Here is a 16,912-nt window from a genome sequence, read left to right on the forward strand (position 1 = left end):
GAAGTGCAGTTCAGAGAGATGTTTTGATTTTGGAATACAGCAGATTAGTTTAAAAGCAATCAGCCAAACCATGAAAGCTATATCATCATGGAGATGGGTGGAGCTTAAGAAGTTTCTCTGGTTACAATTTATTTGCATGTTATGCAGCAGGGGAAGAGGATATTTCAAAAGGGTGCCGCTGTTAGCGGCTACAGGCTGTTAGGGCTTGAAGAAGCCCTGAGAACCATTGTGGTGCAGCTGTTTGTTGCCCCGAGAGTCATTTATAGCTCAGTCCAGCCAGAAGACTGGAGTTTGGAGAAACCAGGGTAAGTGCCAGCTTAGTGAAGCTAGCGGTTTGCAAAAGAGTTGCAAGTGTGCCAGTGATTAGAGGCAGGAGTGCAGCTTTGTTAATCCCATGGAATGCAGTCTCAGGAGGAGAGATTGAACCAACGGGAGGTGAGCAGTCATTGAAGCAGTCTGAGACAGAGCGGCTTCCAAGGGAATTCAGAAGCTAGATCTTCGAAAGTGAAAAGTTGAAATCCCTCGTAAGGGAGACAAAGTTTCTCAGAGATTTGAGGTCACTGATATCTGGGTGTGTTGCTGAGAAATCTGTGGGAACTGCCTTGGCTGTATCTGCCATTTAATGTGCAGTGTGGTGTGTTCGATCACAGTTTGCCTGTTAATTCATATTTGCCTCATGTTAATACTGAATGTTGGAGTATAAGATAGATTTTATAGATTGTTTTAGTTTGCTGACTTTGTATGGTAAAGTTTTGTTTGTTTAAAACTGTGGAATCTTGTGGCTCTTAGCAAGTACCTGGGATTTCAAACTTCATCCATTTTGAACAAAATGTTACTGGCCCCTAACCAGATCATAACCAGTTGTTCCTGCCAACGTGGACAACCTCACATTTCCCACATTATACTCCATCTACCAAATTTTTGCCCTCTAACTTAACACATCTATACCCCTTTGCAGACTGTTTATATCCTCCTCAAAACTGCTTTTCTTTGTATCATTTGTAAATTCATCCAAGTCATTAATATGGATCAGAAATAGTTGAGGCCCCAGTAACTGATCCCTGTGGCATTCTAGTAGTTACAGTTTTTCAACTTGAAAATGACCCATTCCTCCTGACTCTGTTTTCTGTTAATTAGCTGACCCTCTATCCATGCTAATACGCCACCCCCAACACTATGAGCTCATCTTGTGCAGTAACATTTTATGTGGCACCTTATTGAATGCCTTGTGGAAATTCAATTATATCTACTGGTTCTCCTTTACCTACCCTGCTTGTTATATCCCCAAAGAACGCTAATAAATTTATCAAACATGATTTCCCTTTCACAAAAACATGTTGACTCTGCCTGATTGCATTATGTTTTAAGTGTTCTGCTGCTACCATCTTGATAATGGATTCTAGAACTTGCCTGTTTACTATAATGTATCAGGATTTAGCTGCATTGTAATTTCATATTAGGTACAGGATAAAGAGTATATTTGCCTAAGATGAAGTCTAAAGGAAATTCAATACTCAATAGATTCAAGGCTGAGTACGAATTTCTGTTTCCTAACGAAATCTTGTCGAATGCTAGTAACATCTTTTCAATACAGGCGTCTTTGATAATAATTCTCTGTTGATTTCCATAACTGCCAATGCTAATTTGAGAGCCATTCAATAAGTTGTGTGTAATTAGTTAGTATTTTGCATCGGTATTCAGAACAGTGTAACTCTCTCCTCTTATTGACAGGAGATTAGATAAGTTGACTCCTATTCTGTTACAATTCCATTACAAAGGTGTGTCTTGTATACTGACAGCTTGACATTTGTGTTTTGTAGATGGTGGGAACGAGGAACAATCAGAACGGAGACAAACAAACATAGATTCTCGACAGAACCGGTCTGGACAAGGTAGGCAAACCGGCTTTTATCGGATCAAGGGTACAGTGCAAAAAGCAGTGAGTTAATGGAGTCAGAACAGAGTCAGAATCGTAAGTGCTGCATCAAAATTTGGGGTTGACATCAAATTTAGGGAGGGAGGTGTGGGTAGTTAATATGGAAATTAACAAATTTGCAGAATTTGATGTGTAAATACCAAATTATATTCAATAAAGAAAAGTGTGAGATGGTGCATTATGGTTGGAGGAATATGGAGGCCACCTGCTCTTTGGAAAATAAGAGTCTAAATGGGGTAGAGACGCAAAGGGATCTGGGTACAGGTATACTAATACTGGATATACTCAGCGAGTCTGGCAGCAACTGTGGAAAGAAAAACAGTTAACGTTTTAGGTCTGTGCACTTCTGTCAGCACTGGAAAAAGAAATGTAAACAATTATGAAAGACTATTGACCTGAAACATTGGCCCACATCTTCCTGTTGACAGTGAAGCTGTGGTGTATGCCACCAACTGCATTTTAAATTACAAGTCTTAACTTATTTGTCAGCTTCAACGTGGATCGATTGTCAAGGAGAAATGGGAGACTTAGTGGCAAGACGAAGTTGAAGTGAAACAACGCTACCTTTGTCATCTTGAAGTGTTTGAAAGCTAATTTTTAATCACTTTGTCGCTCTAGCTCTCCAAACACCACTGCCCGCTACTCCCTCCCTACCACACCCCCGGCTCAACCCCCTCCCATCACCCCCTTGCCGCTCACCACCCTGAATACCATTATTCCTGCCCCATGTTCCCTGTCACCTCCATCATCCCCGGGGGGGGGGGGGGGGGGGGGGGCGTGTGTGTGTGGTAAAAAGCTAGGTACTTCCCAGGCAAACAGCCCAAGTTTACACACTGACAGGTTTTGCATGGGGGCTCCCACAGTGTCATTTCTGGTGAACCTGAAGTTTGGGGTTCCAGCGTAAGTCAGCTCCCCGGAACCTCCGATTCATTTGCAGCCATCTATAGGGCGGAGTGTCTCAGCTTTCATTGCAGTTGGGACCAGAAGACCTGGGCCGTTAACCCCATTACTCTCTCCACAGGCACTAAGTATTTCCAGCATTTTCTCTTTTCATTTCCAATTTCCAGCATCTGCACTTCTTTTGTTTTTGCATTGGCACTGACCTGTTAGGCATTTCTGTGAACAGAGTTTTGCAAAACCACCTTCTGGTTTTTGTTCTGGTGTGTCTGTATTTAATAACCTATTTCCATGTGCTTACACATCTTATAAAGACCATTAGTGCAAATGCCTGAATAAATGCTCTTTATTATTTGTCCCCAGAATTGCTGCAAAGTTCAAAAATAACTGTTGAGTCTCAAACTATTTGATGATCTGTTTAAAAGGTGGGCATTGTGGTTTACGTGGGGCATTTGAGCATACATTTTGGAAAATAATAAAATAGATATAACAATTAGCATTTTTAGTGCACAAATTTATATCTTCAAAAATTCGTAAAATTTCTCTTCCACTCTCCCAAAACATTCACAGAAAATAAAATGGAAAATCAGAAAAGTTACTTAAGTTTTGAGTTATGAGCAACTCATTCTTGTTACCAGGGTACAAAAATTAGATATTGAAAGAATTTGGCTCTTGCAGCGTCTCGTTTATTAAAATCCTGGGCTGCCTGCCTACAGGTGACCTATAGTAATGCAAATGTAATTTCCACAGCAAAAACTTCGACCACTTCTTACCTAAAAGTATCTAAAATTAGACTTCACACAATCCCCTAAAGAAATCACCGATGGAATTTCTGTACACGTCCTATTTTATTTCCGGAATATATAGATGGTAGGAACGGGGGTAGTGCATTGTTTCATAATGGGAAATGTCCTAATAACTTTTTATGTAGGGTAACCTAATTAGGGCAATAAGATTGCGATTCATTATAAGAAATATATGGAATAAAATGTTATTGCTGTACTGAAACAGGAAATATGGAATTGATGTTGGTATGTTTTTACCATTTTCCTCCCCACTGAGTACCCTACCTCATTCATTACTGCTTTCCCCTCCCCTCCCTCCTTTCCCCCCTCCCCTCCCCTCCCTCCCTCCCCCCTCCCCTCCCCTCCCTCCTTTCCCCCCTCCCCTCCCTCCTTTCCCCCTCCCCTCCCTCCTTTCCCCCTCCCCTCCCTCCTTTCCCCCTCCCCTCCCTCCTTTCCCCCTCCCCTCCCTCCTTTCCCCCTCCCCTCCCTCCTTTCCCCCTCCCCTCCCTCCTTTTCCCCCTCCCCTCCCTCCTTTTCCCCCTCCCCTCCCTCCTTTCCCCCCTCCCCTCCCTCCTTTCCCCCCTCCCCTCCCTCCTTTCCCCCCTCCCCTCCCTCCTTTCCCCCCTCCCCTCCCTCCTTCCCCCCCTCCCCTCCCTCCTTTCCCCCCTCCCCTCCCTCCTTCCCCCCCTCCCCTCCCTCCTTCCCCCCCCTCCCCTCCCTCCTTCCCCCCCTCCCCTCCCTCCTTCCCCCCCTCCCCTCCCTCCTTCCCCCCTCCCCCCTTCCCCCCCTCCCCTCCCTCCTTCCCCCCCTCCCCTCCCTCCCCTCCCTCCTCTCACCCTCCCCTCCCCCTCTCTTCCCCACCCTCCTCCCCCCGCTCCTCCCCCCCTCCCCTCCCTCCTCCCCTCCCTCCTCCCCATGTCCTTGGCCCCCCTCTCCCACAAACCCTAGTTGTAGTCGATTTAAGTAGCAGCAGTGGATTAAACTTGACAAGTCATCACAATGAGCATAGAAACAAATCTAAAAATGTACACCTTGAACTAACTGCCCTATATTAAATTATCCTTGTGCACTTCATGAATTTGCCATTAGTGGCCCTTGATCTTCACATGCGATGCTGGTATAAAAATCCAGATTATCCCTATTTGCCCCTCAGTGTGAAACTGTAATCATCATATGGCTGTTTGTGGGCCCTTGCTGTACACGAATATGTTACTATTAAATGTATGATTTATTATTATGCAATATAATAGTTGGTTTCCTTTGGCTTTGTTCATGGGGAAAATGTTGGTTTGGAGAAACTTTGGCCCATAGTCAGCTTGCAACATTGAAAAGAAAGATACCATTGCATTCAATGCAGACTCTCATCACATCTGAAAGTGATTCACTTACGATGAAGTAATGGGATTCAAACTGAAGCACCTTCTTTGCCAAATGTAAGCTTGTTGCCAACTAAACCAGGCTGACACAAAAAAATCACATGGTTAGTGACTGTATATCTACTTAAATGTAAAATGGTAACTAAAATGTTAAATAATCGGGATCACTGGGAAGAAGTTACCATAGAAGCCATCACTTAGTTAGCCGTGACTAATGAACAGCCGTGACTGTGAAGGCAATCATAATTACCAACAACAGAAACAACAATCTGCTTTTGTATTGTATGTTGAACTGAAAAGACACCCTTGGCACTTCACAGAGGAGAAAGAGGGACAGATGTGAATGAAAGGATGAGTTGAGGAAATACAATTATGGAAAACATTTAAAGGTTGAGGGGGGCGGAGTTTGTAATGCTAAATGGCTTGGAGACCTGTGGAAAGTCTGGCTGAGATAACTGAAGGTAACCAATTGTGATTCATGGGAGTTGAATGGGTGGAGATATGCAGAAGGCCAATCTGAGTGTACCATTAGACAAATTCACAGATAAAATTGTTGTATTGCATTGTTCCCAAGGGTCGATCATAGCATTAAAGATATAGGAATAATAGTCTTCAAATTAGAGGCAATTAAGTTGTCAAATACTCAACAATTGCTATGGACCAATGTTAAATGAGATTTTTCAACAATTGATTCCCATGAGCCAATCAAGCAATATTTGTTGAAGGCTGTAATTTTTATTCATAGCAGCTGATCTACTGAGATTTATTCCAGGTATTCTGAGATCAGGAGCATGGTTGCAATATTTTTCAAAGCTAGCCTTTGTCTTTAGGTCACTCCTCTAATGCTGAGGTCGTTCAGACAGAATAAATTATTGTAAATATTACGTTCCAGGCAAATTCAGCCTTATTTAAGGAAGGACGTAAGGGCAGTCCTAACAGCTACAGGTCAACTTAGTTTATCATTAGTGGTAAGTAAGATTTTAGAAACAATAATCAGGGAAAAAAATCAAGGGGTACTTGGAGAGGTTTGAGTTAATTAAAGAGAGCCAGCACAGATTTGTGGTAGGCAGATATTATGCTTGATTAATCTAATTGATTTTTTGAATGAAGTAGCAGAGAAAGTTGATGAATGGAATGTGTAAAATCCATATGGATTTTAAGAAAGTGCTCAACAAAGTATCACAGAAAAGGCTGGTTAAAAATTGAAGCTCATGGAATAGGAGGATCTGTGTCCAAATGGATTAAAAAAATTAGCTTAAGGACAGAAACAGTGGGCTGAATCTTCCATGGAGTGGCAATCACTGTCAGATTGGCACTCTGCTCATATTTGCTTAACTTGCACCCAAGCTCCACATTTCTCGAAGTTGTAAGGGTCAGCAATCTAGCTGCTCAGGAAATAGAACTGGCTTTAATCCTCCTAACCTTTCCTGGGTAACTGTTCTGTGAAGTGAGTTGGAACCATCCAAAGTCTCCGATTCTAACTCAGCATTTCAGAAGATTCCAGACGCAGGGGAATTGCCCATTGGAATTCCAAACTTCCTGGGCAGTTCCTGTGTAGTCAGTGTGTGGGGATTTTCGAGGGATCCCCCAGAGCATCTTGGGGGTTACCTCCGCAGTACGACCATCCAGAGATCAGAAGTTCTGGGGCTGGAGAGTTTTGGTAAATGATCATTTTTTCATACTGGAGGATGTTAGGCAGTGGTTTTCCTCAAAGGTCAGTGCTAGGACCACTGCTTTTCTTGCTTTGGTGAGTGGATCATGGAATGCAGAGTAGAATTTCAAAATTTGCCAATGATACCAAACTTGGAAGAGTGGCAAGCAATGAGGATGATAATGAACATGACATACAAAATTGAGAGGGTACAGAAGAGATTTGCCAGCATGTTTCTAGAGATTGAGGATTTTAGTTGCAAGGTTAGGTAGGAAAAACTGGATTGTTCTCCATGGAGCAAAGGAGATTGTTGGGAAATTTGATAGAAGTGTACAAGATTATGACAGGTTTGGATAAGGTAGATAAGAAAAACTTCCCTTTAGCGGATAGTACAAGGAAACGCAGAGTTAAGGTTTTTGGCAAGAGCGGCAGAGGGAATATGAGGAACAACTTTTTTTTAACACAGTGAGTGGAAATTACACTGTCTGTAAGAGTGGGGGAAATGGAAGCAGTCAATGATTTCAAAAGGAAATCGGATGGGCACTTGAAAGTAATAAACTTGGAAGGCTATAGGAATCAAGTAGGAGAGTGGAACTGACTGGATTGCTCACGGAGAGCCAACATAGACTTGGTGGGCCGAATGGTGGTCTCCTATGCCGTAAATAACTCTATGACTCTGTAACAAAGTGTGATGCCTGGATTATGACAGATGCGCAATGTTTATGGGCAGACTGGGTTCTGGAACAGGTTTGTAATGTTCAGTTGTTGAACTGGATTGCCCTTTTAAATTTAGTGCTTACCTACTCCCTGTGGGAAAGTGTCTAACTAGGTTTTGGAGTCAGTTGAAGGTTAATTATTATTGGAAACTTCTCAAATTTGCAGTTCTGCCTATTTCTTCTCAACAACCTGTTTGGATCATTTATGACTTTGAAATGATCTGAATGGGTTGTTGAGCAGATAATATATATAAAGCAGGGAATAATTGAGTTTCTTCCTTTTTTTGTATCTCTTTTTTAACAACAGAAATTACATCTGAGATGGCGAGGCATTGAATTGCTGATCAGATGTGAGAAGAAATTGTGCTTTATAAACAAGTAGATGGGGAGAGTAATAGTCAGAGGTGGTAGGGTTAGATAGAATACTGAGTAATAAAGGGGTCATGAATAGTTGGGGATATGGTTAATTCTGATTACACTTGAGTGGAGTAGTATGTAATCAAGGTGATCAGTGTGGTATTTTAATAATTTAATTGGGAAGTGAGTCATTGCAAAGAGAATGATTAATACTTGGTGACTGTGAATACGGATTGATAATCATTTGAGGAAGTAGGCACTGAGTGCTTAAGAGGTCTTTTGAGGGGATTTGGATGGTGATTATTAAAGGTAGTGGGTCATTGGAGGAAGGAAATAGTTTGATGATGTGCAGTGGGGACTAGAGCTTCTGGAGAATGAGCATTGTTGGGGTAGTGGGCATTGGGAAGTTGAGACATTTGAGAAGATATAGAGCAGGTTGCAACTTATTTAGCATTGCTGTTTGAAATAACTAAATGAAGAGGAACAGTGCTAGATGGATGAATGAATGTTGGGAGTCACAAAGAGCAAAGAACAGGACTTTAGTGCAAAGTTATCCAGAGAAGGCACGATCAGAACAAATTGGCTAATTTAGTTCATTCAAACCCCTTTGATTAATTACTGTTAGCTGGTTCTCCTGAAACCCAATTCCAGCTGTTGAGGGTAGTTTGTCACTAATTCATGGCTGGCCCAAATATAAGAATTTAATTTTCGAAACAATATAAAACATCTTGCTCAGTGGCAGGATTGATGGTTATGGGCATCCCTGGGTGAGATAGTTCAGAAATGCAACACTGCCACCTAATGTTGGGAGGATCAAAGTAAACATTGCTGAAGCTGTGACAAACAAAACAAAATGATGCTATCTTTTCTAAACCTTTTCTAAACATTACTTCCAATAGTTAGTCCTCAGCTTTCTAGATCCTAGGACATTCCTCCTCCCCCGATGCTGACAGACCTTGGAGCCATCACAGTGCTGAATGACTTTCAGACTATTTGAAATAAATATCAAAGGAATATTGTCAGCTCTCCCATGGTGCTGCATAGTAATAATTAAGGTCCCTTACTTATTACTTTTAAGCAGAGGTAGATAGAGTTGTGTATTTCTATTTTCTGAGTAATTGCCTGAGAGCTTATGGGTGTAATGTATTGTAAGTTGCCTTTCAAATGTAAGTTGACCCTGGCAATGTACTGCACAATACACGTAGGTATCCCGTAACTCAGTTTGAGCAGTGGGAGATCTGACAATATGTGAAAGGTATACAGACATAGATTAATGCACACAAATCATGTCTCTCAAACATACTGGAAGCATCTACCAAATAAAATAAATTTTATTCACAATTTCTCAAAATTGTGAATAGTTTCAAGGGACAAAAAAACATGTTGTTAGCCTACAAATAGTAATTAATGGAATTCTGCATGGCCTGACCTAGATAACCTTAGCATATAATAGTTACTCTGTAAAGGATGTGGTCAGATGACTAATTTACTTTGGATTGATGTCACATGGAAAGATTCAGACAAATTAAGTAAATGGGCCAAAAAATGACAGATGAACTGTAAAATAAATATGAAGAAATGTACATTAGAACAATCAACATGAATCTTCAATATCAAAACCGGAGAAAGATTGCTATAATGCTAGCATGAAGGTATGATCAAGGTTAATCTTGTAGTGCTATACCCTTGGGTGTATTTCAGTATTTACAAATGGATGGATTCATGAGCTGTGAACCTCAAAACACCCATTAAAATCCGAAAATCACATATGCTAAGAATAACCATAAGTTGGAGCAAGATAAACGAAGCTTGCAGCAAGTTAAGCTAAACTTTCATAAAGCATTACTGAGACCACATTTGGATTATTTAATGCAAATTTTGGCTACCTTATCTGACCAGAATGATTCAGACGTTTAAATTGTGAAGAAGTTGCAGAGTTGAAATTGTTTTTGTTAACGGTTTGTGGAAGAAGCAAGGAGAGTATGATCCAAATCTTTGAAATATTAAGAGCCACCGAGAATTGTAGATGTCACCAAGCTTTTTTATGTGTGCATTGAATGCATTACAGGTTACAATTGCTGTACCTGAAGTGAATTAATTTTACCCCAAAGAGTATGTAGACAGATTCTAGAAAGTGGTTAACGCAATTTCAGTTCACTTCTTTGCAGTGAGGGGGTGGTGTGGCGGGGGGGCGGGTTGGGCAGCAGGGGGGAATTGTGGTATGGAATGGGATTGAAGGTATTAAGGAAAACATGGACTGAGATGCTGAAAACTCCATAGAATCAGGTGGTCTCATGGCTGAATAATGGGGATTGTAAGGCAGGTAGATATTCTGGACCTGCCTTGATTACACTTGGGAACAGGAACTTGCTTTTGAAAAGCTTTCTAAAAATTAATTTGAGTTATGATGAGCTGAATTGAAGAGGGTCTGCGGAATGAGTAGAGCTTGCTGGGCTAAAATAATTTGTGGTGTTTTGTAATTGAGTTTGAGAGTTATTAAATAAAAATTGTAAATCTGATATCCTATTCACTAAACGGCTCTCTCCGCCCCAGATTTCTCTTAAGATAGCCTAAAATTACTGATAACGTCTTTATTTGCATGCCAAGATTCAGTTTATGAGGCAAAATTCCCACATTATGTCAAATACGTAAACGTACACTTCTCATTAATTTGATATGATTGAAATAAGTCAGAAATGTGAATAAAACAATGAGAGTGGCTGAAAACCAAGATTATGACTTAGAAAAGTAACAGTTTATTGCGATCCTAGATGATTGAAGTAGATTGCTGAAGTAGGCAGAAAAATCTAAAAGGACACTTCCTGATGTCAAGCATTGTGTTTTTGCCTGAAACCTTCATATATTTTAAATTTTGGTGTTGAAATTTATTCATGGTTATCGAGAAAGTTGCACTTGGGCGGGGCGGGGTGGGGATTTATTTGCAGCAAAGTATTGGAGTTCAGTGGCAGTACAGTAGAGTTCCCAGGAAACACTTTTAAAAATTCATTCATGGGATGTGGGCTGGGCCAGTATTTATTGTCCATCCCTAGTTGCCCTTGAGAAGGTGGTGGTGAGTTGCCTTCTTGAGCCATTGTAATCCATGTGCTGTAGGTACACCCACATTGCTGTTAGGAAGGGAGTTCCAGGATTTTGACCCAGCGACAGTGAAGGAACGGCGATATATTTCCAAGTCAGGATGGTGAGTGACTTCGAGGGCAACTTCCAGGTGATGGTGTTCCCATCTATCTGCTGCCCTTGTCCTTCTAGGTAGTAGAGGCCATGGGTTTGGAAGGTGCTGTCTCAGGAGCCTCAGTGAATTCCTGCAGTGCATCTTGTAGATGGTACACACTGCTGCCACTATGCATCGGTGATGGAGGGAGTGAATGTTTGTGGATGTGGTGCCAACCAAGCGGACTGCTTTGTCCTGGACGGTGTCCAGCTTCTTCAGTGTTGTAGGAGCTGCAATCATCCAGGCAAGTGGGGGGTATTCTATCACACTCCTGACTTGTGCCTTGTAAGTGGTGGACAGGCTTTGGGGAGTCAGGAGGTGAGTTACTCGTCGCACAATTCCTAGCCCCTGACCTGCTCTTGTAGCCACAGTATTTATATGGCTAGTCCAGTTCAGTTTCTGGTCAATGGTAACCCCCAGGATGTTGTTAGTGGGGGATTCAGTGATGCTAATTGAACATCAAGGGACGATGGTTGGATTCTCTCTTGTTGGAGACGGTCATTGCCTGACCCTTGTGTGGTGCAAATGTTACTTGCCACTTGTCAGCCCAAGCCTGGATTTTGTCCAGGTCTTGCTGCATTTGGACATAGACTGCTTCAGTATCTAAGGAGTCGCAAATGGTGCTCAACATTGTGCAATCATCAGTGAACAACCCCACTTCTGATCTTATGATGCAAGGAAGGTCATTGGTGATGCAGCTGAAGATGGTTAGGCCTAGGACACTACCCTGTGGAACTCCTGCAGTGATGTCCTGGAGCTGACGTGTCTGACCTCCAACAACCACAACCACCTTCCTTTGTGCTAGGTATGACTCCAACCAGTGGAGAGTTTTCCCCCTGATTCCCACTGACTCCAGTTTTGCTAGGACTCCTTGATGCCACACTCTGTCAATGCTGCCTTGATGTCAAAGGCAGTCACCCTCACCTCACCTCGCGAGTTCAGCTCTTTTGCCCATGTTTGAACCAAGGCTGTAATGAGGTCAGGAGCTGAATGGCCCTGGTGGAACCCAAACTGGGCATCAGTGAGCAGGTTATTGCTAAGCAAGTGCCGCTTGATAGCACTGTTGATGACCCCTTCCATTACTTTACTGATGTTGGAGAGTAGACTGATTGGGCGGTAATTGGCCGGGTTGGATTTGTCCTGCTTTCTGTGTACAGGACATACCTGGGCAATTTTCCACAAAGCCAAGTAGATGCCAGTGTAGTAGCTGCACTGGAACAGCTTGGCTAGGGGCGTGGCAAGTTCTGGAGCACAAGTCTTCGGTACTTTTGCTGGAATGTTATCAGGGCCCATATCATTTGCAGTATCCTGTGGCTTCAGCCGTTTCTTGATATCACGTGGAGTGAATTGAATTGGCTGAAGACTGGCATCTGTGATGCTGGGGACCTCCGGAGGAGGCCGAGATAGATCATCCACTCGGCACTTCTGGCTGAAGATTGTTGTGAATGCTTCAGCCTTATCTTTTGCACTGATGTGCTGGGCTCCTCCGTCATTGAGGATGGGGATATTTGTGGAGCTGCCACCTCCAGTGAGTTGTTTAATTGTCCACCACCATTCATGACTGGATGTGGCAGGACTGCAGAGCTTAGATCTGATCCGTTGGCTGTGGGATAGCTTAGCTCTGTCTATCACTTGCTGCTTATGTTGTATGGCATGCAAGTAGTCCTGTTTTATAACTTCACCAGATTGACACCTTATTTTTAGGTATGCCTGGTGCTGCTCCTGGCATGCCCTTCTGCAATCTTCATTGAACCAGGGTTGATCCCCTGGCTTGATGGTAATGGTAGAGTGGGGGATATGCTGGGCCATGAGGTTACAGATTGTGTTTGAGTACAATTCTGCCTTAGAAGTCTGTACACAAACAAACCAGTGGCTGGTTCTCTGGCCACAGGAATCGGTAAGAGAGAATTTCTGTGATAGATTGCTGAATGTGAGCTAAGGGTCATTAATGCTTGAGTTTAGTTTTTGTTAAAATGGAGGGTTCTAAGAATGGTAGTTATTAAGTGATGGATACATAGCAATTAATTTGCTATTGTCTTTCTTCGGTCATTTTCTGCGGATTGAAATTGTTGCTTCAAGCATCAATGTTTGTGAAACATAGATCTTACATTAAAAACAGCAATTGAATTTTTAGATTAAGATTTAACTTCAAAGTATTTATAACGTTGACATGGACTGTAGCATAGTGATCCCGTGTCTGCTGAAAAGCCATTTCTCCTAGTAAATTCTTTCCTGTAAGCAATGTCCTGCGGTGGAAACCCTCTGGATTAAGAGTAAAAATAAGAAGGATCTATGTTAAAGCAAAAGTTGAAATCGTTACATGACACCTACCTCTTAATTGTTGTATTCTATTTGATAAACCAAAGAATGTGCACTTATATTGCACACTTGAAAAACTTGGCAACTCCCAAAGAGCTTTACCGACAAGAAAGTACTTTTGAAGTGTAATCTGTGTTGTACAGTGTTATTCATTTACTAAAGTTTTAAATGTTTATTTATTCAGATCTTCAGTTTAAATTGGGTTTGTGACATTGTCACTTTGCTTAAGTGACATTATTGTCAGTATTTGTCCTTCAATAGATTACATAGGAGTAATTATTCATTTAAGGTTGGGATGTAACTCTGTTGTTTATTCTGTTAAAGTAATTATGTTGTTGAACTCAGGGCGGTGATTTGTGCACTTGAACTCTTTTTTTCTATTATTTTCTTGATGAATGTATCTTGAAAAGAAAATTAAATGTTGAAGTTGAATTGGAAAATGCTGAAATCTCAGCAGGGTGGGCTGTATCTGTGAAGAGAGAAACGGAGATAATGGGTAGTATTTAATTGAGGGGACGGGGGTCTTGCCCAGTGGCTGAAGAGCTGACAAGAGCCCTGTACCACCTATTCTAGGGAAAGTCTGCTGAATTAACTGCTAGTCAGGCACTTAAATGGACAGCGGTGGGCTTTCCCTGGGATCAAGGACCCCAGAGGCAGAAATCCTGCCTACCAATCGGAGGCCGGCCACTCAATTGAACTGCAGCACCACCGGGGAGCCAGTGGCTGCTGCCGAAATGAGACCCACCTGAGGCCCAGGATTGTCGCAGGATCCCAGGCAAATGATGGCAGAAAGGGGACTGGGGGGAGCAGGGGAGGGTGTTGACTTAGGGGCCCCAATTGGCGGGTTGGGAAGGCTGTCCATGGACCCTCTGGTCATGGCATTGTTATGAAGGTATTAGTGTATATAATATTATTGGAATATATTTTTCTTTTAAAATAGAGGTTTAGTCTGTGGGCGTGTCATAATTGGATTGAAGCCAGCTAGTCTGGGTGTTTGATATGTACTAGTTTTGAGATGTAAGAGAATTAGAGTGCATTCGCATTTTGTTGAATAGAGCATTCAAGAAGGCGAGTGAAATCTGGCACCAAGTTAGCAGAGATGAAGCAATATGTTTATATTACTAATAAAATTGGTATTATGAAAGTGGTTTTATTGTTAGAAGAAGTGGAGTTCAAAGGGTGCAATGAGAATTTACATTCAGTGAGCTTTGTTGTGTATAACAGACTGCAGTTTTGTGTGTGCAGGGCAGAGGCAATGTATTATCAAAGCCTGTAAGCGTATAGCTGTCTGCAAAGAAACTAAATGGAAAGGAACCTCATTTTGAATTCGTAAACTGAAAATGCTTTGCCTGGTGTCTGGTTAAGTCTGTGGGTGCTGTTGCCTTAGTGGAGATTAATTTGGGAATTTGTTAAAAGTTATGGTAGTAGTAATTTGCAGCCATGTGTTTGTGTTTAATGTGTTGTAGCTTAATAAAATGTAGTTTAATATAAAAACCTCTTGAGAACTGGTGGTGTGATTCCTGAATTTAGAGCTGCCCCTCAAACATACCACTTAAAACATAGGTTATGACAGTAGTTTGGAGTTTTCCCCTGGGATTTTTAAATAATTCAGCTTTACCAACTGCTGGGTGATAACAGCATGGATGCAGGAATGTGACAGGGTACCCCATCTGCCACCTTCCTGCCTGATTAAATGCCCTCCCTGCCACCAAAATCGCCATTGGGGAGAGGACATTAGACTCCACCCAATAATTCAGGTCAGTGGCATTTTGTCAGAATTTCAATAAGTTAAAGGTGTTAAGGGTGTTAAAGGTGTTAAGGGTGTTAAAGGTTTTAAGAGGCAGAGAAAGGGTTGAGATGGGTAGTGAAAAGATCAAAATATATGTGTTAAGTTGGAAGCCAGCCAAGATTAAATGGCAAAAGGGATGGTAGGACAAGTAATGGGAAAGAAACAAAAGATGGGACTAGAGAAGGTGGAAATGGGAATAGCAGAATCATCACCATCAGCTGCTGTCTGAAAAAATGGAAACAGCGGCTATGACCTGAAATTGTTAAACTCCTTGTTGAGTCCAGAAGGCTGTAAAGTGCCTAATAGAAAAATTAGATACTGTTCCCTGAGCTTATATTGAACTTCATTGGAACAGTGTAATAAGCTGAGGATACAGAGGCCAGAGTGGGAGTGGCGGGTAAGGGAGAATTAGAATGACAGGTGACCAGAATCTCAGGGTCACTCTTTTGAACTGAACAAAAGTGTTTTACAAAATGGTCACCCAATGTGTGTTTGGTTTTCCTCAATGTCGAGGAGACTGCATTGAAAGCAGCGAATATATATTGAAATGAAACAAGTGCAATTAAATTGTTATCTTATCGATCATCAGTAAAGTAATGGAAGGGGTCATCAAAAGTGCTATCAAGCGGCACTTGCTTAGCAATAACCTGCTTACTGATGCCCAGTTTGGGTTCCGCCAGGGTCACTCAGCTCCTGACCTCATTACAACAGCCTAGGTTCAGACATGGACAAAAGAGCTGAACTCGCGAGGTAAGGTGAGAGTGACTGCCCTTGACCTCAGGGTAGCATTTGACCGAGTGTGGCATCAACGAGTCCTAGCGAAACTGGAGTCAGTGGGGATCAGAGGGAAAACTCTCCACTGGTTGGAGTCATACCTCGCACAAAGGAAGATGGTTGTGGCTGTTGGAGGTCAGTCATGTCAGCTCCAGGACATCACTGCAGGAGTTCCACAGGGTAGTGTCCCACGCCCAACCATCTTCAGCTGCTTCATCAATGACCTTCCTTGCATCATAAGGTCAGAATTGGGAATGTTCACTGATGATTGCGCAATGTTCAACACCATTTGTGACTCCTCAGATACTGAAGCAGTCCTTGTCCAAATGCAGCAAGACCTGGACAATATCCAGGCTTGGGCTGACAAGTGGCAAGTAACATTCACACCACACAAGTATCAGGCAATGACCATCTCCAACAAGAGAGAATCCAACCATCACCCCTTGATGTTCAACGGCATTAGCATCACTGAATCCCCCACTATCAACACCCTTGAGGTTACCATTGACCAGAAACTGAACTGGATTAGCCATATAAATGCTGTGACTACTAGAGCAGGTCAGAGGCTAGGAATCGTGTGACGAGTAACTTACCTTTTGACTCCCCAAAGCTCGTCTACTGTCTACAAGGCACAAGTCAGAAGTGTGATGGAATACTCCCCACTTGCGTGGATGAGTGCAGCTCCCACAACACCCAAGAAGCTTGATACCGTCCAGGACAAAGCAGCCTGCTTGATTGGCACCACATCCACAAACATTTACTCTCTCCACTACCGACGCACAGAAGCAGCAGTGTGTACCATCTACAAGATGCAATGCAGGAATTCACCAAGGCTCCTTCAACAGCACCTTCCAAACCCACAACCACTACCACCTAAAAGGACAAGGGCAGCAGATAGATGGGAACACCACCTGGAAGTTGCCCTCCAAGCCACTCACCATCTTGACTTGGAAATATATCGCCGTTCCTTCACTGACGCTGGGTGAAAATCCTGGAATTCCCTTCCTAACAGCATTGTGGGTATATCTACACCACATGGACTGCAGCAGTTCAAGAAGGCAGCTCACCACCTTCTCAAGGGCA

The 16,912-nt window shown here is 42.5% G+C and overlaps 1 protein-coding gene across 2 annotated transcripts in view; it reads left to right on the forward strand.

The window, feature by feature from the left end:
• LOC144668069 (protein TANC2-like) overlaps positions 1–16,912 on the forward strand; it is a 923,845-nt gene that overhangs the window by 421,948 nt on the left and 484,985 nt on the right. For both annotated transcript variants that reach the window (XM_078529835.1, XM_078529836.1), the window contains one exon: positions 1,821–1,892. In XM_078529835.1, the coding sequence (XP_078385961.1) occupies positions 1,821–1,892 (72 nt within the window). The remainder of the gene's footprint in view (positions 1–1,820; positions 1,893–16,912) is intronic.

Source organism: Cetorhinus maximus, chromosome 25, assembly GCF_964194155.1.
Source record: "Cetorhinus maximus chromosome 25, sCetMax3.hap1.1, whole genome shotgun sequence".
Classification (NCBI taxonomy): Eukaryota; Metazoa; Chordata; class Chondrichthyes; order Lamniformes; family Cetorhinidae; genus Cetorhinus; species Cetorhinus maximus.